The sequence below is a fragment of the Molothrus aeneus genome, chromosome 2 (assembly GCF_037042795.1).
Source record: "Molothrus aeneus isolate 106 chromosome 2, BPBGC_Maene_1.0, whole genome shotgun sequence".
Classification (NCBI taxonomy): domain Eukaryota; kingdom Metazoa; phylum Chordata; class Aves; order Passeriformes; family Icteridae; genus Molothrus; species Molothrus aeneus.
The window spans coordinates 107,898,352-107,921,829 of NC_089647.1; the positions used below are offsets into that span (position 1 = coordinate 107,898,352).

Genomic DNA, 23,478 nt, shown 5'->3' on the forward strand with positions numbered 1-23,478 from the left:
GTTAAACAGTCAAAAATGTTTCAGATTGCTGGCAGGATCCCCAGTACACTAAATTCTGTATCCCAGGTATCAATCAGGATATTTATGGGGGAATTGATCAATTGTCCAGCTCTGGAGTTCTCAGGAGACACAGCCCTGCGGTGTGAGTCTGGAGAAGGGCCACAGAAATGATGAGAGGAATGAAACATTTCTCAGGTACAGAAAGGCTGAGGAGCTGGGGTTGTTCTACATGGAAAAAGCTCTAGGGAGACCTTATTGAAGCCTTCCAGTACTAATAGGGCACTTACATGAGAGATGGAGACAGAGTTTTTAATAGGGCCTGTTGCAGCAGGACAAAGGGTAATGATTTTGAACTAAAAGAGATTTAAACTAGATAAAGGGAAGAAATCTTTTACAAAAAGGGTAGTGAAACACCAGAACAGGCTGTCCAGAAAGGTGGCAGATGACTGTATCTGGAAACATTCAAGGTCAGGTTAAATGGGGCTGTGACCAAAGTGATCTGGTTGAAGATGTTCATGGAAGGGGATTAGATGACCTTTAAATGTCCCTTCCAACCCAAACTGTTCTGTGATTCTGTGATACTTAAACCTAAACAATATTATAAAAATGCATTCTATACTCATCAAAGAATGTGGAAGTTTCACACCTTACCCTGAAGTCTGTTTGTTTATTAACAGATCATGAGGAATCTTTCTTTTCATAGGCTAGTTTCTTCAAAATTAAAACCTGTCTACTGAGATGATTCTTTAAGAGAAGCTTGTGGGTGTGGGTGGAGGAAATTGTTTCTTATGCATTTTTGTTTGTTTTGTTTGGGTTTTGTTTTGGTTTTTTTTGTTTGTTTTTTTATTACAATTGCAGGTTCTATTGGTTTGCAATGTATATTTTGCACTTCAGTGTTATATATATGAAAACACTGAAGACAGAAGGAGATGTGGAGTCAGGACACAGCCACCCTTCCCACCTCACACTGACAATACCAGGCCAATGCTGTGGGCTGCAGGAAAGGCACCCTGGATACCTGTTCCAGAGAATGGGAAAACTGGGCCTTTGATTTTCCTACAGATTGGTAAATTGGATCTCATTTGATGAATATCAGCACTAACAATTTAATAAGTGGAAGGATTTTACTTTGCTGCCTCACCCTTCTTGATACCTCTGATTTTATTTTGTCACTGAAGACTTGTGCCAGACTGGTTTGTTGGCATCTGGTGGGATGAGCAGTGAGTTGCCAGGTTTTGCACTGATAGGTTTATTTAATTTTTTACTAGGAGAAGCTGGGTACTTTGCAGAAAGGAAGTTAATCATGCAATAATGAGAGAAATAAAAGGTCAAACATTGTCCTTGCCCCATGTCTTTAGTTCCCTAGCCACCAAGCAGAGATTTTTAGACACATTTCTGTGCAGTGACCTTGGCATCAATTCCTGCCATGACTTCACCATACTGGCATCATGCCATGGTCTCAAAATGTAAAATATCCTTCTACAGGAAATCTGACACTACCAGTAGTACAATAACTGCAGTAAAGTAAACTGTAGAAAAATATGTTTCATGACAGTGGAAGCAGAAAAGCTGGTAGATGAATTGGATTGCTTTTCAGATGAATCTTCTATGGATCAGTAGGTTTATTCAGAGTTACTTAAAAAGCAGTTAACATTCCATTAGCAACAAACTGTGATCTGTGTCAGCAGTAAAGCACTGTTCAGTCATTTATTTTAGAATGAGCAGTCACTGCAGGGAGAAATAAAATTATGAAACGTTTCACAAGCAAATAAATAGTAAGGCAAAGCCAGGGATTTTCTCTCTTCTTCTAAATATTAAGCCTTCCTCCTAGGAATATCTATTAATATACAGCAATTCTTTCCCCAGTGTCTGCTATGCACAGGGTGAGTCAGAACTTTCTATATCTTCTGCTAGTTTGGGTTTGTGATCAAAGAGGAAAAAAGTGCATGCTCAGATTTGGCTGCTGCCATGGTATTTCACCAAAGAGCATTGTTGGTTCAGCATTTTGTCCCCTGCTAACCTGGCTTCATTCCCAAAGAGCTGCATGGAAAGAATCCCTTTCCTTGCAGCAGGAATGGATAGGGCACTGTGCCCCCGTGGGCTCCTTACCTGATCATCATTACCCTGTGCTCAAAGCAGCCTTTATCTCCCCATCCTCCTGACTCACACAAAACCTGCACTGGCACAGAAGTTAATGTTTGGCTCCTATTATTTTTGATGGGCAGCTTTGATACTTCCAAACCATTTTATATCTTGTGAGAGAGATCAGGTATAAAGCAGCCTTCGAGTGTCATTGATACCATGGTGAGCCAGACATGAGTAGAACAAGCATTACTGAAATGTGTGCAAAACCCTCTCCAAGCTGAGCTGCTAATGGCAGCCATCCTAAAGACATCTCCACGTTGCCCTGGTGTCATTCTCCTGTGTGCAATGTGCCAAATAAAGCTCAGCCAAACATCAAACAATTAGAAGGTCGATTGCTTTGTACTGCTTTGAAGCCTTTGCTCTGACTGTACAGCCCTGCAGCCTCCCCGGGCAGATTGTCCCCACTACTGGACATGTCACATAAAACCAGGAGCTCAGCAGCTGCAAAAGCTCCACTGTATTTTAACAAATTTAAATGTAGTCCCCATTCCCAAAGTAACAAGTTCTGTGCTACAAAATAATGTTGCCTCCTAAGGTTTTAGTTCTTGTTTTAATTACTCTGATAGATGGATCATTATAGTGAGGCATAGAGAGAGAAGGGAGGGAGAAATATAAATAAGCACATGGTGACTACACTGGTTAGACAATCAGCATTTCTGCCAAGCCACTCACAAGAGATGCACAGCTGACTCGTGTGTGGCATGTAAGACTAGGATTAAAACATTTGGCCATAAATGCCATATTGACTTTGAAAAACTTCTTGTGCTTTATGAATTAGGCATTTCTATAAATCAAAACACATAAATGGGTTCAGTAGAAGTAATTTTCAATCACTAATTTGCAATTGAGAAATTAGCTAATAATTACAATTGAGAAATTAGCTATTAATTACAGTAATAAGCAGTACCTCCTCATTTCCCTGAGATTCTGCTGTGCCTACACAGATTAATGTGAAGGGAAAAACTCCTTTTTTCAACCTTTTCAAAAGGATCCTGATGGGTATTCTAATGTGGAGAAACAAAATTCTGGGGTTTTTTTCCTACCAGTTTCTGATAGTGGCTGTTCTGATGTGGCATGAGGGCACAGAAATCATTGTGAGAGCATCTTCAAAAGCCATAACTTGAGGCTGTGTTCATTCTCTCCCACTGCCCTTTAAGATTATGATAATGAATAGTAATTTAGAATTAATTCAAAGCTAAATGATTTGGGCTGCTTTTTTTCCAGATCTGATCCCTGACTGCAGCAATTGTGTTTAGCTCTATCTAAAAGAGCTGAATTCCTCTGCAGATTACATTTTTAGGGTGCAGAGGGATGGTGAGCTTGCCCAGCTCTTCTGAAGCTCACATTTAATGGTGGGTCCAAAAGCTTTGAAGTGAAATCTGTAAATTAAAAAAAAACACCCAGCATTTTGTAATCTTTTACCATGTCAGACCTTTCCTTCCAGGAGTTGAAGCACTAATATTTTCAAAATGGTTCAGTAATTCTATTAAAAAGGAGGAAGCAAGTAATGAATGGAAGTTATCATTCTGGAAATCTTCCAATGCTGCTGCTTAGAAACTGTTTTTAAGAGATATACTTGGAATTAGTCCTTGCATTACAAATAATACAGTCATCTCAGCAATGGAAGTGCAAATTATCAAGCTAAGTAGCAAAAATGAATTTATTTTTAACAGTTTATATAGTCACTGTAATCCATAAATGCATGCAGATATTATGTAAAACACTGTGTATGTTACAACCACACAGCTAAAATGGTCTTTCTTTAAATCATCTTTGCAAGTGTATTCATCATATCAGAAAAAATATGCTTAGTTCTGTTTAAACTGTAAGAAATTAGAAAAATACATTTTTACTATTAGGTCCAAATTCAATTGACAATGGCATATCTTGCATAGCTCAGAAGTGACTTTGTACACATTGACTAAAACCCCATAATTCTGTCCTGCAAGCACAGATTATGCATTCATCCCTTTTAAAATATAAATGGTTCTTTTGAAAACACTCCTCTGGTACTATTTTATTGCACATTTTCCCATGGATGTTTAAAATGTTTAGATGTATGACCGAATTTGAAATCTAATACATATAGCAGTAAATGCAGGCAAGTAAATCAGGCATAACATTTCTGGAGTGAGCACCATGTAATTTTTGAGTGATTCACCTCTACACCACCTGCTAATCCATTTCTGGGAGAATTAGAAAATTTTGTGCATCTTGCAAAAAAGTGGAAAGGAAACCATAACTTTAAAGGAGTGAAACAAGGATAAAAACACTTTTACAAAAAGATGCAGTCAATGAAATATTTCCTGAACACCAATCATTAGTTGTGAAATCACTGCTGGTCCATAAATTCTGATTTCTTATGGTCAGATAAACACTTAATTCATTTATATATGCAGATAGAACCTTCCTATGAAACCCAGCTGCATTTGTGGTCTCAGCAGCATTTAAGATAAATATTACAGCAGCTTCTTTCTCAATGTCTTCTAGAGATATCAGTATGGACAGCATCTTTCCAGTGTTGTCCACTGAATTTATAAAGCTGATTTTATTCTCACTTCAGATTATCTGGTTTCTGACCAAAATGGGGCACCCTGCATTTAGAAAAGGTATTAAACAGCACCATTGCTGTTTTATGTGCTCCCAACATTTTCTGTAATAGCTTCTCTAAAAATGTGTGGCATAAACAAAATCCTCAAGCACATTGCGGTAAAAGGGTTTTATTGGTGCTCATTTGCACTGACCTACATAGGCTGTTCTCAGGCTCCCCATTCCTGATGCTCGTTCTGTATTGGAGCCAAGAAGGCACTTAGTCTGTGCCAAGCCATCTTTTTGTCAAAGTATGTTTTGCCATCAAAATAAAGGCAAAAATACAATTTATGTTCTGTTAGTAAAATCAGGAAAAACCATCCCAATGAAGAAAGGAGTCAGGAGTTACCAATCCAATGATCTTACAAAGCATGTCTGCATAGATCTAATTTTCCACATTATATCAGAAGCAGAGAAAGCCTGAACTCCCATCTAAAGAATGGATATAGAAACACACTAGGAATAGCACCTCTGATTTTTTTATTCTAGGAAAGAAGGAAAATCTGTCTTCGTTCCTCACTGAATTCTCATAGCCTTCCATATGTTAATATTCTAAAGCACTCTATAAAATATACCTGATGTAAAATTACTGCAGCAGGATATTTTATTTCACTTCTGTGCTATGTATAATGATCAAAGATTTGTAATGTTTGAAAATAACAAGATTATTATTTTATACACAGCAAAGATGTCCTAATTAATGAAATTGGCCAAAGCAAGAAAAGGTAAGGATTTTCTTATTGAAGAGAACAGGGATTGTTTTTTCTTGCTTGGTCTGCATGGGTGTAATGTGCTGAATATCACACAGAATGTTCATTGAAACCTCTTATTACAATCTTATTAAACCAATGTCCTTCAGAAGGCAAAGCACTAGTTTGAGTTACCCAATCCTCAGATATAATTTTTTTAAACATAAAGCTTTTTCTCTGAACTTGCTGACATCTGCATGACATAAATAATTTTTTAGGCATCCAAAATCCCTTACAGAAAACCAGGAATATTACTAGGGCTCCAGTGTTCTGAAACTTCCATACAGAACATACAACCCATGCATACAATATCTGTTTAAAAAAAATAACAAACCACATGTTCTTTTTATCTGCAGAATTTATTTGTTCCCTCACCAAAAATTAACAGATTATAACTTTTTCTGTCTATTCCTAAGGACCAAAGGTGCTCCTTTGATTGGTGAGGATGCTCCAGTGGTTATAAGTTTCAGATTTTCGCGTACAAAGTTGCGCTGTCGGACTGTGAATGATCCTCTGTAGCTGCTGGTGCAAACCACTTTTGCTGCCGCCATGGGTGGTTCAGTCTGTGGAGGAAGTCCATTGATTATATATGTCCACTGCATTGATTGTGTCTGAAAATAATGAACAGAAAAAAAAAAAAATCAGTGATCAAATACCTTGTAAATTCATCAGTGATTTTAGATGCAACATTGATTTCAAAAGAGATTTGTTCTTTTCCATGTAATGCACTAGAATAACACAGAATGAGAATTGCAGTCCTGGAACAAAGAACTGAAATCAGGTTCAGCTTTTTCCAGGACCTGGCATAAAAAAGATGAGAAATTTACCTTCCCTGGCTGAACTAAAATTCCTTTTTTTATTTAAAAATCCCAGAAGTCTGTATGTTTTTCAAAGAGCTCTGCATGTTTTTCAAAGGTGACTGTTCCTTACTACAACATAAATGTCTTAAGTTTGTACAGCAGGATTCACTTTCAGCTCTGCTATCTGTAACAATGGTAATATCAAATGGTGGGATTTTCACATTAAAACAATGAACAAAACCAAGACAAAAGGATTCAGAGCATGCACAAGAGACTTGAAGCTTCATGTTGGAATCTCTGGTTTGAGGCATATTTATGTGGATTGAAAATGACACTCTTCATTTGCTCTCTGTTTATAACTGGTCTCTAGGAATGGAACATATGTTTCCATGTCATGTCTTGTAATGCTTGCATACTTGATTCTTCCTGAGTACATGGTCCTTATTCTTACTACAAATCCCATCTATCCACACTTAAGGACTTTTATTTCTATGAATATTAGGGCATACTGCTGTCTACCTGCCATGCTTCATTTCTGTCCTGAAACAGACTTTTGGTTTTTAAAAACTCATGTAATTTTTGCAGATCTTCCAATACTTTTCTTTTCATAATGCATCACTTTAATTTTTGAAATCTTTATTCTAAGTTTCTATCACTTTCCTGTCATTATATCTGGAAAAAGGTATATTCCTGGGTTTTAGTTTTCTATTCTCTTTTTCTTTAAAACAAATTTTCCAAAACTACAAGCTAATAACAGAAATATTACAAACCCAAAAGATAGCATAGAATCTCAAATGATATGTCATTATGCCCAGCTTTGCACTGTGCAAAAGGAGACAAAGTATTTCATGCCCACTTTAGGCATAGACTCTCATCAATTCCCTCACACCTAGTGACTCAGAAAATCTCAGGTTTTATATTTGGGGCTTTTCTTTCTCCTTCTGAGATAAAACCAATAGAGGAAGACTGAGTAAAAATATGGCATGTATAAGTCTATGAAAATGTATTCATACAAGTGAAATTTGGCTTTTATACAGAACACAGAGCATGAACATAGTACACAGAACATAGCAGATTCTCTGACTTTGCAGTCTCAGAGCAGACAGAAGTCACATGGAATGAGTGGTATTTCCTAATTCCCAAGGTCTGCCTTTCCCAGGACACAGCAGTGCAGTCACACAGCTGTGCTGTGGTTCCAGAGCAGGTTTTTGGTGCTCTCCTGCTGTGTTGAACTACAGGGGCACAGCTCAGAGGGTCACCTTTCTCTGCTGCTTGCAGTTTTATCATTACAGGAAGAGTTGAACTTCATGGAATTCATCACCCATTTAAAACTTAATCCTTAGAACAATCCATTGTAGATAGAAACATTAGACCTAACAGTGTCATTCTTCATCTAAGGAAACAAAAGGTCAGAAGGGCTGATATGCTCTCAAATTGCTCAGGAAAACAGTGCTAGAGTCAACCCTCAAAGCTCATGAGTCTTTTTCTCAGCTGGCAGTCCAGCTTCCCACATGGCTGGATTTGTGACCAATTTATTAATTCCAGTGTGAGCCCTCTGCTCCTGCTCTGCTGCTGGGCATGGCAGTACCCCAGCCAGATCTGGCCTGTAGAGAGGTGCCACAATACACAAAGAAATTGTGACCGATATTCACACACCATAAATGCTGTCAACCATCTCCAAAGCACAGTGTGTATATTTGCCTTGCTATTAATTGCATTTTGTCACTTAATTATGGTCTAGGTAAAGCACTGCAAAAGGCACAGAGATGAGCAGTGAACCTTCTCCACCTCCAACCTTCTGTGGAGGCATCCCATATTTACAGCAATATACAGAAGAGGGAAAAAATCATGATAAATTGTTTCTTGACTTTACTAAGTTTTGTTACATCAGTTTTATACTTGCCACTGAAAAAGTTTGAATCTATTCTGTTTATCTTTGTTATCTTTCATATGCTTCTTCCTACCATTCTAATTGATACCCTTTTTTTTTTGTTTTGAATTTTTCAGTGATAAATTATATTATATTTAAGGAGTATCATTGAAAACAGGTTTGAATTTATAATACAGATATTAAACAAAAAGAAGTTTCAGAACATTAAACCATAAATTCTTTGGCTCAGTCTTTGTTCTCTGCTGTGCACTTAAAGAGCATTTACATTATTTCACAGATATACTGCATACACTTACAGATCCTAAATGCCATCATCATATGAATCTCTAATTGTAGTTTTAACCAGCATTCTGGCTACTGAATTATACTTTTCTGCACCAATGTTGAAATAATAACTGAGGGGTTTTTGCTGTGTATTTTTAAAGAAACCTTTACTTGAAAATGGGCAGCAGTGATTTTACATGCTGTCTGCTGAATCACTTGCCTTATTCCAGTAAGATTAGTAAATGAGAACTAGGTAGATATTTCACCATGCATGCTTAGTTTTTCAAAATTTTTATTATTATCCTACTAAAAGCCAAATTTAAATTTAAATTGAATATTATTCTGTGTAAAACAGGCAGATTAACTCATCTTTATTCTCAACCTTATATAATACTGTGAAATGAACTAGTAACTCTACTGTTTGTAAAGGTAACAACCAGCAAAAGCAGGTGTGACATGAACCAGTTTCATGTCCAAAGGTAAAGCTGTCATTTAAGAGAAGTGGCTCTCCAAAATGAGCTCATTCATTCATTAACTTCAGTACAAAATTAAATAGTTTATCTTTCTTTAATAAAGCAGATGAATAATTTAGTTTAAAGGTAATTTATCCTCAGTGTCATACTCACTGTGTGAGTCTCATGGATTATTTCAAGGTCAGAGAAAAGATATGAAAGGTGTTTCAGCCAATGATTTAAACCTAGTAGCAAATAACTAAAAAAAATATATTTGTTCAATAAATCCACACATATTGTGACTTGACTGTCCATAGAATTAGTAATAGTGTGATTTAAACAAAAACGGTGGGCTATTCCATCTCTCATCTTCACTTGCATCAAACAATAGATACAGACTTCCTGTTAGTAATAACCTTATGTTAATTTTCTGTTTGCCATAGAAATATCCTGGATTGTGTGTCAAATGTAAAAAAAAAAAGGGTTATGGCTTGACTTGTTGAAAAAAGCTGCCTATTCTGCTGCTGTGTCAGGTGTTCTGTAGTAGGAGACATTGCAACTCCACCCTAAAATCTCATCTTGAACTATGGTAGTTCACCTATTGTAAATCATGTGCCATCATCAAAGACTACTGGAAACAATCATCGAGAAAAAATTTATGTACACATTAAATGAAAAAACTACTGTTGTGTAAGGTAAGCTCAGCATTTTCTGCTAAAGGAAAACGAGTGTTACACATATGGAAAAGTTACTGTAATTGTCAGCATAACTTGGGGTTCTTTGTTTAGCATTAGAACCACCCAGAAATTAGTCATTTTCAAGGCAACCCAGATTTAAGTAATTTTCAGTAAACTTTAGGCAACCACAAATATCTCTTTTACTACAATACTTCATTTCCAAGAGCACAATATTAGTTGCTCAAGCTTTAACTAACTTTTTTTGGGATGAGTCTGTAAAGCTTAACTCCAGTAATTATTCTAACCAATATGAAAACTGCAGCAAGAGCAAATCTATCTTCAAAATTCATGCAAGTGCCTCAAAGCTGCTGCTTTGGGTTTCCAGGCCAGACACATCACAGCAAATGAAAACACAGATCATCACAGTTTCAGACTTTCCTGGAATGGTGGAGAGGAAGAAGAGAAACTTCGAAGGCAATCCACATATGACCATAGAATTATGATGGAATATTTGATTTACAAGCAGTATTTACTTGCCTCAAAAGCCGGCCAAAATTTCCCAAATCAGAGGAACACTTCTTCCTATTTTTAAAACAATGTGGTTTATTGTATCAAATTTGGAATAATTCCAATACTAGCTCTGGTAGTAACAAAGTCTAAGGTTGAAAGTATCAAATCCACTGCAATCTGTACTATGACTAAAACAGAATTACAAAAGAGAATCTCTGTTAAGAAGATATATCTGATATAAACATAGGTAGTTAAGAATCCAGGCTCCCTGTGCTTATCTAGGCCTATTTCACACAGAATTTAAGAAGGAAGACCAGAGCATATTCTGAATGTCCTTGACAATCTGAGGGAGGATTTCTTGTGGAAATGAATGACTTTCTTTTTTCAAAACCTCCGTATTCCTGAATCAAAATGTGAAGAGAATAACAATTTGGCTCACCTGACTGGAGTAATGGCCATGTACTGAGCTAAATCTCTCTGAAAAATGCTTTTAACAATTAAAAATGAGACATAAACTGCCACTTCTTATTACATAATGTAAGTTATTCAACTAAGTCATTCAATCATCTTGATGGCTGACTGAGTAATGTTCATGAAGCAAATTATTCAGCCAATACTGGTAACAGTCACCAAATAATTTATATAAAAGTCTATTTGTTTGGTATCCAACCCTTTTTTACTGATGGATCATGATTCATAGGAATAATTTGGAAAACACAGATTATCCATGGGTATTCCCTGTAGGCTGGAAGTGCTATTGAAGTACATGGTAAATGATTGCCAAAGCAATCTGTTAGGAAAGTGGATTGGGAGCAAGGATCAGGAATTTCAAGGAATATTGTATTCCAGTTAGCTTCCAAATACTGTTAACTCAAAAAAATCTAAATACACAAGACTTCCTAAAAAGTAAAAACAGAGGAAATTACAGGTATTGCATCAAATATTTCCCAGCCATTAATTTATACTGCAAGGTTTTGTTTTACAAACAAAACAAAACAAAACAAACAAAAAAACACCAATTTCCATCAGTGTATACAGAATTAAATTAATGCAAACCTTTATGTAAACTTTGTAAGGGAAGAGCAAAGACAAGAAAATTCATGGATCAAGACAATGATAGCTTGATAAGTGAAGGAAAGAAGGGGAGAAAAACCCAAAGCAATAAAAACCACCCCCCATAAGCAAACAAATGCCCATCCAGGCTCTGATCAATTGCTAATAAAGAAGATGCATAAGAAAAATTTTCTTACCTTAAAGAACACTTCCAGATATAATTAAAATTTACTTAACTGGTTTCTGCACTTCAAGTATTGGGTGTTTCTCAACATTGCTCAGACATTATATAACAAAATCCTCCAGAACTGACACCGTTCTAAGTACCCTTTTACAGCAATGGTTCCCACATTATTATCACCTTTTTCCATTATCAAAACTATAAATCTCAATAAGTAAAGTAACTTTTCCTCATGCTTGTGAATCAAAAATGTTGAGTACTGATTCTGCACTCTGTTTCTAATCCTACAACTCAAGCCAGCACCAACATGTATCTTATTTAATGGGAAACTACTTCAATTATTCTAGTAAGTTAGTTACATTTTTCCTTGCTCATTCTTTTCAAGAGATAAAATTTAAAATAACATTGAACTATGCTAATTAAGAAATCCACCAGGAACAAGGCAGCTTCAGCAAGCTGCTGAATATGTAACAGTACTGTTTGCTGTTAAGATATGCAAGTTTGCATAGACAAGTTTAGAGAAGCCACACCTGGGTACTGTGGCTGGCACACTGCATCATTTGTTTGCAGAACAGCATGACAAATGGTTTTGATATGCTATCTTCCATAGGCTAAGTTAGTGATTATTCAGTAATAAAGGTGCACAAGCCTGACTTCTGGAGGGCTTGATAATGTTACCTGCAATCTGGTTCACTCTGACACCTATTTTATCATTTAAGACTTATTGTGTGTGCCTCCTGCTTTAGAATATCTCAGAAGTCTCACACATGAATTACAAAGCAATTGCTCTGGTCTCCAGCTGAATTCAGCACAGTGGAAGGAAATTAACTGCAAGCCTACAGGAACATTCCCTTTGCCAAGGATTCCCATCCTCCTGGCTGCTCCACCCTGTGCCTGGCTGTGATTCCAGCCCCAGCAGCACCTTGACATCCCTCAGCTCTGTCAGTTCAGCCTGACTGGCACGCCACAGCTCTGGGATGTCACTGGGGTCACAAAGTCCCTTCTGTCCTCACAGCACTTTACAGCTCATCTGAGTAGTGTGCTCTCTTCACTTATTTATCATTAGGGATAATATATATATATACAATTTTTTTTTAAATTCAGAACTGCACTGTTTATGAAGGCAATTCTAAATTTAGAAGTTTGATTATGGAAAAATAGCTATTTAAAAATGCTGTTCAGGCACAGTTTCGCTGTTTCTCACCTGTAGCTCAATTAAGTTTTGATGTCCTCATTCAAAGCTACAAGCTTTTTCAAAGAAACAAGCATGATTATTTTCCTTACTGCCTTTGTGTAATAGTCCATTCTTTGATCTACATAAAATTTGTAAGTAATTTTCTATGTCACATCTGCAAAATTAAGATTCCTAGCAGCTATTTAAATAATTATCTAACTTCAATTGTTTTGAGATGTAGTTGACTGAGAACAGAAGTTTTAATGATGGTTAAAGAGCTTTAACTGCTTCAGCAAAGTAATTAAGGTTTCCTGCCATTAATAAAATCTACTGAAGTATTCATGAATATTAAAGAATTCATTGAATTCTCAAAGAATTCATACCATATCCCACAAAGTACTTGATTTTTGTGCAGAAATATAAACTAGACAACGTGATTTCAATGATACATATATATATGCATTCAGTTAGTAAAATGTACACACTAAGTTCTGGTAGAGAGACTGTTACATATATGTTAATGCTAATTAGCTTCTCAGCATTGGGTTCTCAGCAGGGTAATAAAACAAAAAAATTGTACATACAATATTTGGGTTTAAAATTTAAAAGCAAATGAGAAAAAGATGACTGTAGGATCTTCCTCCATAATCCCAACCTCCCATTTTCCTTTCAACACAATGGTAATGATGAACATAAACAAAAGAACTTACAGTGCTATCTCTGCTATTTTACAGCCTAATTATCACTGTTCATTGAAACACAAAAAATTACAAATCTGATACTCACTGTTCAAAGAATTTAATATTAAAATATGTTAGAGTTAGGACTATGAGTTTACCCTTGGAAATGCAAAAGACATTTTAAAGCAAGAGCACTGTAATCCTTTGTTACAGCAGCAGCAGAAGAGAGGCACTGCAAAAGAAAAGAAGCTTCTTCAACATTTCTAAAAATAGCCCAGAGCCTCAGCCAATATATTGGCTAGAGAGGATACATGCAAGAAAGGTTCTTCAGTGTTAGGTCAAACACTAATTGCATTTCACCACCTCCACTGTTATTCCCCAAATACGAATGATTTAATACAGCTTTTATTTAATATCTCTTACTAAGTCTGTGTCCCTCAGTTTACTAATGGAAATGATTTGAACCAACACAAAAGGCAGAAATGAGTATCAGGTATTCTCAACATCTCATCAAATCTTACATCAGGTCAGTGCTGAGAGCACAGCAGCTGAATCACACACAGCCACAGATGCTCTGCCTTCCACCAGAACTGCAGGAGTTAAAGTTTGTGTGGAGCACAAAGGGGGAAGTCAGGAGTACAGAAAAGGTCTACCAAAAAGAGCAAAGAGAACAGAAGCCTCATCAAAACACTACTGAAACCACTTAATTCTGCACTTTGAGTGAGAATGTTAGAAACATCTCTAACAGACTGTGATGGAGTTATACTGGTCCCAAATGTGCTTATGAGCATCAAGAATCCTTGATGCATTTTTAAATATCCAGGAATAGATACAACAAGATGTGATCTGATATATATATATAGATATATATATATATATGTAATATGTATGACTGACTGACTTACTGCAGCCACACACAGTACCAAGGGTGCAGATGAGAAGAGCTGTCTGCCTAGATCATAACCACAGACTGAGGTGTGAGTGCATGTGGCTTAAAAAACCAATTAGACACAGGCCATCTATACTGATAAATTCCTAAAAGGAAATTCTGAATTACTGCCTGAGTTCTTAGAGAGCTAATAATAGCCTTTGATCATTGTGTTTGTCCCATTCCAGACACATTTATGGTAAAATCTCCTTGTTAGTGATGAAAGCTAAGCCAAGGACAAGCACAGGTACTGCATTTGTATGTGCCATGCCTAAAAACAGCAGTTCAGCTCCAAAACTTCAAGTGTCTGAGCTCTGTAGCTGTGTCATACACTGCTTTTTAAACACAAAATAGCACAGAATATATTCAGTAAGCTATCTTATTTTTCAAATGGAAGAGTGATAAACATCATTGCTGTTTATGTAAAGAGACTGCATTAATCAGACATCTAATACAGTAAAAGAAAACAAGCAGGAGGGGTTGAAGGACCTTGTTTTTTCCAGGATTTGAATTTCTTATTCACTGTTATACAAGTTGTCACTTAAAGAGATAAAACACTATAGTGATTTGCCATGCATCTTTTTATCAACTTTGTTCTGGCCATCTTATTTCTTAAATCAATATTGCTGTTTCACTTCTAATATAGTAGTCTGAAAACACTACCAGCATGCAGTGAATAGAGTGAAAGTACAAACCATGATTTATAGAGAATGTGAGGTTTTGCCCCTGCTGTGTGTTTTCAATAGATTCCTTCTAAAGAATAACTAAAAACTTGAAAATTGGTTTCTGAGAGCATTTTAACTGTTGAAGGAATACATGTCTTCAAATGTTTCCCGACCCTCGCACTTACACAGGCTATATGGTTGCAAATAATTTTTGTTTATTTTGCATCTTGCTTCAAAAGAGCTATTCCTGGCTTTGTGCTCTGAAATTCTCTCCTCCACAGTTGGGTACCTGCCTTCTTGGAGCCTTTGATCATATAAGATGTACAATACAATTAAAATCAATAACTTAGGCTTCACATATTCAATTACTTTTATATTCTCCACCAGTTCCTAACAGGATTATATTGATTCTCTGTGAAAATCATCTTGCCTGTGGAGTTGGGGCAAACGTATCAAGATGAAGGATCTGCCTCTGGTGCTGATGGCAAAAGGATAATGCAGAAATTAGAATAAAGTGTAAAATACAGGATGTTTTTTCAGTTTGTCATCAGTCAATTCTCCAAATTTACTTTTAATCTTGTCCATTGTGAGGAGTAGCAAAGCCATCCCAGCACATGCACTGGGTGTGCTCCAGTGCTGCTCCTTGGTGCAGGAACTCTCTTCCTGCTGGCACTCCCGAAGGAGGATTTGTGATTGCCCTGGGGAAGGCTTACCTCGATGACCAGGGTTGCTGTGTGCTTCCTGCCATACATCCTTGGCTTGTATCCCACTGTTATATGGGTTCCCACTGTGCCTTCTGGGAGAAGTTCTCCAGCTTGTGGCATCACAAGGAAATCAGGATCACTGCCTGCCAGGAAGTGTGCAGTGAATGGTTCTGGGTACCTGCAGAAAAGCACAGGAGACTGTTGTGCCTTTTACAGAATCTTCACAGAATTTATCTGCAGTCTAACACTTAGGCCACCATGTGGCATGACTCAGGAAACATGGCATGGAATGAATATGGAATATTAACAGCATTCTTACTTACAGAGTAATTATTTTGTAGTGGTTCTTTATTTATACACAGGGACCTGCATACTGGTATTCAATTTCAAACATATTTACATGCTATTATAATATTCTATTAACTATGGAATAATGATAGCATTTGCCACTAGAAAAAAAAAAAAAAGAATCATTTGACTTGTAAAAATATCATAATAGTGATAGAAGTAAATTCCATATCAGAGCGACAATCCATTTTTCCTATTAAAAGTACTCCCTTTTCCAACCTCTAACCAAATAAAACTGATAAGCTACCCACTTTATTAAGGTTTATGACTAGAACTGAATTTGCATTCTGGCAGAGTGTTACTGCACTAGGAGGGAGTTTGTAAAGCCTTGAAATGAAGATATGAAAAATAATAATTTTTTATCACTGTTTTCACATTTTTCATATGCCATAGACTGAACATTTTAAGATTTTTACAGTAACATAATTAAGTTCCTGTATTGATAATATTGTGTATCTCTTATCTCAAAGAATTTCTGTCACAGGTACTGCAGATCTTGTCTAATGCCTTGGCTCACAGCAGTGCTGTTGGACCCAAAGAAAACCCCTAGTCCTGGTGAAGACAGTGGCTGAGCACTATAAAACAATCCTAGGCCAATTCCAAACTAAAGCCTGTCCATCACAATTCCTCACGGACTTCTTGCCATGAACATTCTCAGCATGAAAGGAACGTACATTTTTGTATTTTCTGGTGAGGCATTCTCCTTTTAGTCTTTATGTGTCTTGCTGAGGACAACTCTATCACTCTGAATAGAAGGAGAACACAGGAAATTGAAAGTAGAAATACAATGGGATGGTCAAAAATTAATCCACAACACCCTGGCACTGTACAGCAGGGCAGGCTTAGAGGGAATACATTTTCCTGTATTGATAAAACCTGAAGAATGGAAAGCTAACAGCATCTCAAAGAAAAGCTGTTTAAATCTGTTTATTCATGGACTGTCACACCAGAAATAACACTTTTCAAAGAAAATACCCACAAAGGAATGAAATTTAATATTTTATGGCAAGTCATATCTCTGCGGAAATGTTCCACATTTCCTGGGCAAGCGCTATCCTGTGGGTGGCACGCTGGGCCTATGTCATTGTGTTTAAAAATAGCCCTCTCTTGGAATATGTTCTCATGAAACGTTGTTCTATATTCAAAATGCTCTCGTGAAAAAAAGGTCACACTGCCAGTTTATAGACACAAACAGTGAGGGTGCAGAAAACAGAAACCAAAAAGCTTCTGTTGCCTCCAAACAAATGAACTGATACTTAGCAGTGCTGTTGGACTCGGGTGAATCAGCAGATTTAGCCTGGCTTTTCCTTTAGGTGACAGCATGGTGGGCAAAAGTACTGAATGTCTGAAACTACATTTCCAGTCTTCCAGTCTTGACATGGAACTTATGCTAATAGCATCTTTTTGTGGTGCCTAAAGCTGTGCCACTGAGTATATAGCCCTGGGCCATCAGCACTAATCCTGCTGGGCCTGAGCTCCCATCCATGTGCCAGATAAGCCTGGAATTTTCACATCTTTGTTTTCCAAAAGAAGTGCTCAGCTGTGAATGCCTAGAGCACACCTACTACACACAGATGGGAGGAATGGGATCAAAAAGAAGTGACAGATCTAGACTCTGAGCAGCACAGCAGAGCACTCATCAAAAATGCCTGAGATAAATATTTTCATTCTGAAAACCGACCTGGACACAGGTCTTCATTTCTAGCATCACTGCTCTGTTGACTAGCTTCAGAACATTTCAAGGCAACACTTTCAGTGTCCCATGCTTAGTCTGTATTCCAGTGAATAGTTAGGGATGAGAACTCCTGGTAAGTGCTTGGTGTCCTTGTAGGACATCTGAGAGCATGACTTGGACCACAGATGTGATGATGAAATGCTAGGGAGATGAGGCAGGGGACAGGCTGCTTACACAGCAGACACAGGAAAATACAGATTTTATTCCTGCAGAAATTGCCTCTTAGCAGGAAGATATGCAACAGTAGCTTGCTTTGGAATTTTTAAGAGACATCAAAACAGTCAGAAAACACAGAGGAGAAAAAGCCACAGTTTTTGTCCAGACAAGGGGATCAGAGAGTTTAAAGTGAAACTGTCAAAAAACTCACCTATAATTATGCACAAGATATTTACCAAGTCAAAGAAAAATAATATTATTACATCACCCTTGTCAGATTTTAAAAATGGAAAGAAAAAAAGTAAAAAAGCTTTAAATAAAATCTGCATGCTTCTTGACAGCATTATCACAAGGTGCTAGAGGCAGCTATAACTTTTGAGTAAAATAGATAAAGGCATACGAATTTGCATGAACACATATAATCAGAGCTAAAACATCCCTGTTCCCAAAGCCTGTCAGTTTTAACAAAAGAGTCAGGGTGTCTACTGGATGCAAAATGCTTCTCAGAGTAAAACTATGTCCAAGTCAGGAAAATAGAAATCCTGACAAATTAAATGTAAAGCTGTAAGATGATAGGCCAGCAGGGATTGTGATGAAGATGGTAAAAAAATCAGTAATTAAAAAATTATACAAAATCTGAAACAGAAACTTTTCACTGATGAATCTTGCATTGTTTTAAAAGTAAATCTAAAGATGCCCCCTGAGACAAAACAAGCAGTGCTTTCATTAGGGAGATGAACTGGGATGCTGGGTACCTCACTAGCACAAGTAAATTGCTTTCACTTTCTCATCTTTTATAATAAAGAGAAATCTGGAGATGAAATTCCCAGAATAGCACCTGAATTTCAGACATTATCATTTTCTGTGTCTGTATATTTAGTGTATAATTAAAAATTAATAATTCTGGTTTTTAAACTTATTAAAATTCAATTCCTCCTTTTTGATTAATCCTTCAGGTGAACAGCTCTGGAGTGAATGTTTGGCTTGTCATTTCTCAGCCCTGAAGGTCAGTTGTGAGGCAGTCTGCACTTTTTCAAGAAGGGTGGCAGATAAGAACATACTTTATAAAACTTAATGATGTGTAGAGTTTTGAAAACACATATAAACCAAGCACAAATGAATTAGAAAGTGTAAGGGCAGAAGCCTTATAAACCAAAGAAAATAAATGTGTTTTCCCATCTGTCTTTCCTTAACTCCTCTCATAATTGTTTGATACTGCCATCAGACAACACAAACTCTGTCCTTACTCAAATAATGAACAAGAGTAAACACTAACTTGAATTTAAATAATAATTATACAATCAAATCATGACAACCTGGAAAAGAGGTTGTCTTGTCTTACATGGACATTTTTATAATTAATCCTTTAACCTTGTCCTTATATAGAAGTCTCTGCTTATCAATGTTCTCATGCTACACAACTTTCAAATTATTAAACCAAAAAACAATAGCAGTAACAATATATCTTCAACCAAAGAAGAACTTAAAATTTATATTCCTGTAGCGCTCACACTCCAAAACTTATAAAAGACTCATCAAAACTGAAAATATTTATTAAATTATGGCTCAAAATAGGTTTAATGTTTCTCTTCCCAAAACTACTGAAGCAGTAAATTATTCCTTTAGAAATGTATTCCTTTACAAAACTCAGCATTTTGAAGAGCCATGCATAAAATACCAGCACATAGTCCTTTTGGTCAAATGCTTGGGTATTTTTTGCTAATAAAAGAAGAGTAACAAAAGTAAAGTAGGTAACTGCTTCAAGAAATAAGGGATATTAAAATGTTACAATAGTTCAAGTAGTTCAAACAATAGTTAATCATATCTAAACTTATTTATTTTAATTTGTAGTTAACATCTGTTGGATGACACAAGAAATTTCAGTTATTACATAGTGAAGTCCTTAAAACATATTAATTGTATGCTGTTGTCAAATTCTATAGAATTATTAGTGATACTTGGTATGATTTAGATAATTTCTTATCAACAAAAAAAAATGCAATGGAAAAATAAATTAGTAGCTCATCATTATTTATAAAAATGGGTTATGTTTCATACCCAAACTAACTCTGGTTTAATTGACCACTCTAAATCCTGAACTCTGAACATCAGAAAAGTTTTAAAACTCTGACTATCACTTCTTTGGAAAGGCTGCTGTAGAATTAAAGGATTTTCAAAAAATATGAGCAAACACTGCATGACAAATGCCTGTCAGGGAATGCTTTACCAACCCTAAGATTCCTGGTTTTTGTGTGTACATGCTGTAAAACCAGAGCAGGAATCAGAGGTTCTATCTGCACAAGCTGATTTCTCTCTCATCCCTGTTCTACCCAGGGGTGCTGTTTGCAGGTTGACTGATGGCTGCATACAGGTCCTGGCTAAATGTGTGACATGTCAAGGATTGTATTGTTAAGAAGGATGAGCATAACTTTGTGAAAGGTCTGCTGAATGTTTACATCATCAATATTTTCCACTAGTCTCCATTCAGGCTCCAAAAAATGGAGCCCAGTCAACATTTGTGCTTTGCAGCTGCCACTGTGTGGGAAGTACTAAGAGGAAGTATTCTAATTACATCTTTAGATTTGTGGTAGAATTTTGCAGAACTGCTAACAAAGAGATTGGCAGAGGAATCCAGGGTTGTAACGTACACAGCAATGAGTGAGAGAGTGAAGGAGAGGAAGCATGAATGGAGAATTTACCAAATGCATTTTCTTGCCACATACTTAATCCTGGCTCATGGTAGTTCTAATGAAATATAGCAGTAATTAGAGTAAAATAGAAATGCTTCTTTAAATTATAATTGTAAACATTTTTTGTTGTTGTTTTCCCTTCAAAATAAGGGTGGGTACAGAAACAAAATGGGTTGCCCACTAATTCCTCAGAATTAAAATTAATTTTGTGTGACCAAGGAATGTTTTAATTGAACATTTATTCTATGCATTTATACATTTCTAGTAGGAAATGTACATAGAAGAAATAAGGAAAATCTCCAATCAAAAGTAGGTTTAGAGAAATAAATCTGCATGTGCAGTCATTTTAAAGCCTAATTTCATCTTTATTCTCATCTCCCCAGTCCACCAGTTTGGGGCTTTTCTTCCTCTTTATTCTAGCTCTCTTTCCATAATCAGGTGGAGCCTTGGATTTTGCAGATGACCCTCTGGGGAGATCACATCAACATGAGGCTGTTTGCTTTTTTTTGAGGCTGTGACAACAGGTGCCACATTTTTCAGAGGGGCAGTCTGAGTTTATCCAAGAAGTTTCCTTAATGTAACAAATATCCTGCTTGTTTGGAGTGACAGGGCAGGATGGAAAGATGGAAAAAATTCTACTGTATATGGGAAGCCATACATGACTGTAACAATCACTAACAGGTATGTGGGAAGGCAGAATTAAATTGGTGAAAGGAAACTCAGCATGAGAAAAAAGCAGACAGAACAAATAGGAGAGAATTATCCCCCAGCTTGACTAAACCTTCAAATGTAGTGTAGTTTACAAAAGACTTTCAGGTGAATATAGTGTTAACAAATTATCTATCTATCTATCTATCTATCTATCTATCTATCTATCTATTTATCTATCTATCCATCCCACACATCTCAGGTTGGCTACTGAAGTATTTGCCCTGGAAAACATAAGGTAGCATTCTGCTGTAGGTGGACATCAGTATCTTAATGTGAAGAAATGAATCCAACCACCAAAATAATTCTGTATAGGAATATAGAGCAGTAAATAAGCTCCAAAACCCACTTCTGCATTAATGCAAATGTCCTGATCCCAAACTTAATTGATTAAAAACACTTTAAGTTATCTTCAGTATGCCAAATATAGAAATGGCTAGTTTTCTTAAGCAAAGTATCACTTTGAGAGTTTTTATTTTATGTTTCAGTTACAGATTTCAACACAAAATAATAGACCAATAATTTAAGATAGATATCAAATAAATTTCTGTGAGTTTTATTTCCAAGGATAATATTCTATCTGTTTTGGTTAAAACTGCTGTCATTCTGTAAACCATTGGCATTCAATAATGCATTTATATTAAAACAAGCACTAATATTATCTTAAACATTAGAGGTTTATACTAAAACAAATTACTCCAGTGGAAATGCTGCCAATGATTTCAGCTGGTGTTGAATTACTCCTGCATTTATGATAAAACCCAAAAAAGGTCATCCATGAATGTTTAGAAGCAGTAGATTTTTCTTATTTAGGAAATGAAATCTGCTGATTTGACTCTAATCAAGCTTAATGCCAATACAAAAACCCTTCAACAACATGTCCCTTTGGAATTTTTAAAGCTGAAAGTAAAATACTTGTCTACTCTATTCCAACTGACATAGGTGCATATAGTCTTAAAAAATACATGTTTTCTTCATGCAATAAAACTTTAGCTGCATTCTCAGTATTTTTCATTATTTTCTGGAGAAGATATTGGGCTATTTCTCATTGTGTGAACTTAAAATGTATTGAAAGGGTGCATTACATATTTTCATGAACTGCTGGAGCTTTCATTATTGCAGATCATTGTGAAGAGTGTAGCAATGACCTCCCATTTTTAACTGATCATCCTTCCAAAATCATTAATTCATTCTGAGATATCCTGTACACACTCAGGATTTTGGGGGAGGGGGGGAGGGAGGGGAGGAATGTGGAATTTAAGGAGGAAGGCCACATTTGAGTTATATTAGCTGTAAAGAAAGCTAAATCCATTGATCTCATAGATTTATTGTGGAGCACTGAAGATCCTCATTCAATATGGTGTGTGTGTGTATATATATATTCCTATATCAAAATAAATATATATGAGTCCTAACCTGTTCTTAATAACATCCTGAGCTTTTTTAGGGCCTGTGGCTCTCATATACTCTTTGTTGCATCACTATGCACCTTGCTAGCTCAAAAAGATGCAGAGGTGTTCTAAGTGATGCTGTGCAACCCCTCTCTCCTGGCAGTAGCAGGAAATAAAGACACATCTGCAGAGTCCCTCCCTAGCAGGTTACTCAGAAATACACCTGTTTCCCCCACAGTTTCTCCCCAAGCAGCAGTGCCATGAGCTACTGTCCAGCATAAGAAACCCCATCTCTCTTAAAGTAACAGAACTGCTTCTCTATGGATTGTGCTGCTAATTGATTACCAAGAAAATTCCAAAGGGCTGATCATTTTTTTTCAGGGAGGATTGATAGGATGGCACTTCGTATCCTATTCAAAATTTTTCAATCATGTTTGATTATTTAATTGTTTTGTTTTTAATCTAAATAATGTGAGTTATTCAAGCATTAAATTATACCTCTTATATAATGCTTTTCTCATGTAATTGCTTTTCATCTGCAGGTCCTCTATACTATGTGTTGGTTGGCTGAGTGTTCCACTTCTACACAAAACCTCCACCACTAATATCTCCTAAGCAAATCACAGGTAAGATAAAGCAATATATAACTTATGGAGCAGTTCACAGAATCACAGACTGGGTCAGGCTGGAAGGGATCACAGAGGGTCACCAGGTGCAGCCTCCCTGCCCAGGTGGGGTCATCCCAGAGCCTCCAGCACAGGATTATGTCCAGCCAGTTCTTGGATATCTCCACTGAGAGAGACACTCCACACCCTCTCTGGACAATCTGCTCCAGTGTTTGGTCATTAAACAAGAAAGAAATTGTTCCTAATGTTCAGATGGAACTTCTGTGCCTCACTTTCTGTCTGTTCCTCCTGTCCCATTGGTGGAACCAGGGAGCAGAGCCTGGTCCATGTCCTGCCCCTCCCTGCAGACACTGACAGGGATG

The 23,478-nt window shown here is 36.6% G+C and overlaps 1 protein-coding gene across 1 annotated transcript in view; it reads right to left on the minus strand.

Annotated features, from left to right (window-relative positions):
- Positions 1-5,823: 5,823 nt before the first annotated feature.
- CFAP47 (cilia and flagella associated protein 47) overlaps positions 5,824-23,478 on the minus strand; it is a 261,050-nt gene continuing 243,395 nt past the window's right edge. Inside the window, exons 63-64 of the mRNA XM_066545467.1 lie at positions 15,472-15,640; positions 5,824-6,094 (exon numbers count right to left, since the gene is read on the minus strand). Of these exons, the coding sequence (XP_066401564.1) occupies positions 5,873-6,094; positions 15,472-15,640 (391 nt within the window). The 3' untranslated portion in view covers positions 5,824-5,872. The remainder of the gene's footprint in view (positions 6,095-15,471; positions 15,641-23,478) is intronic.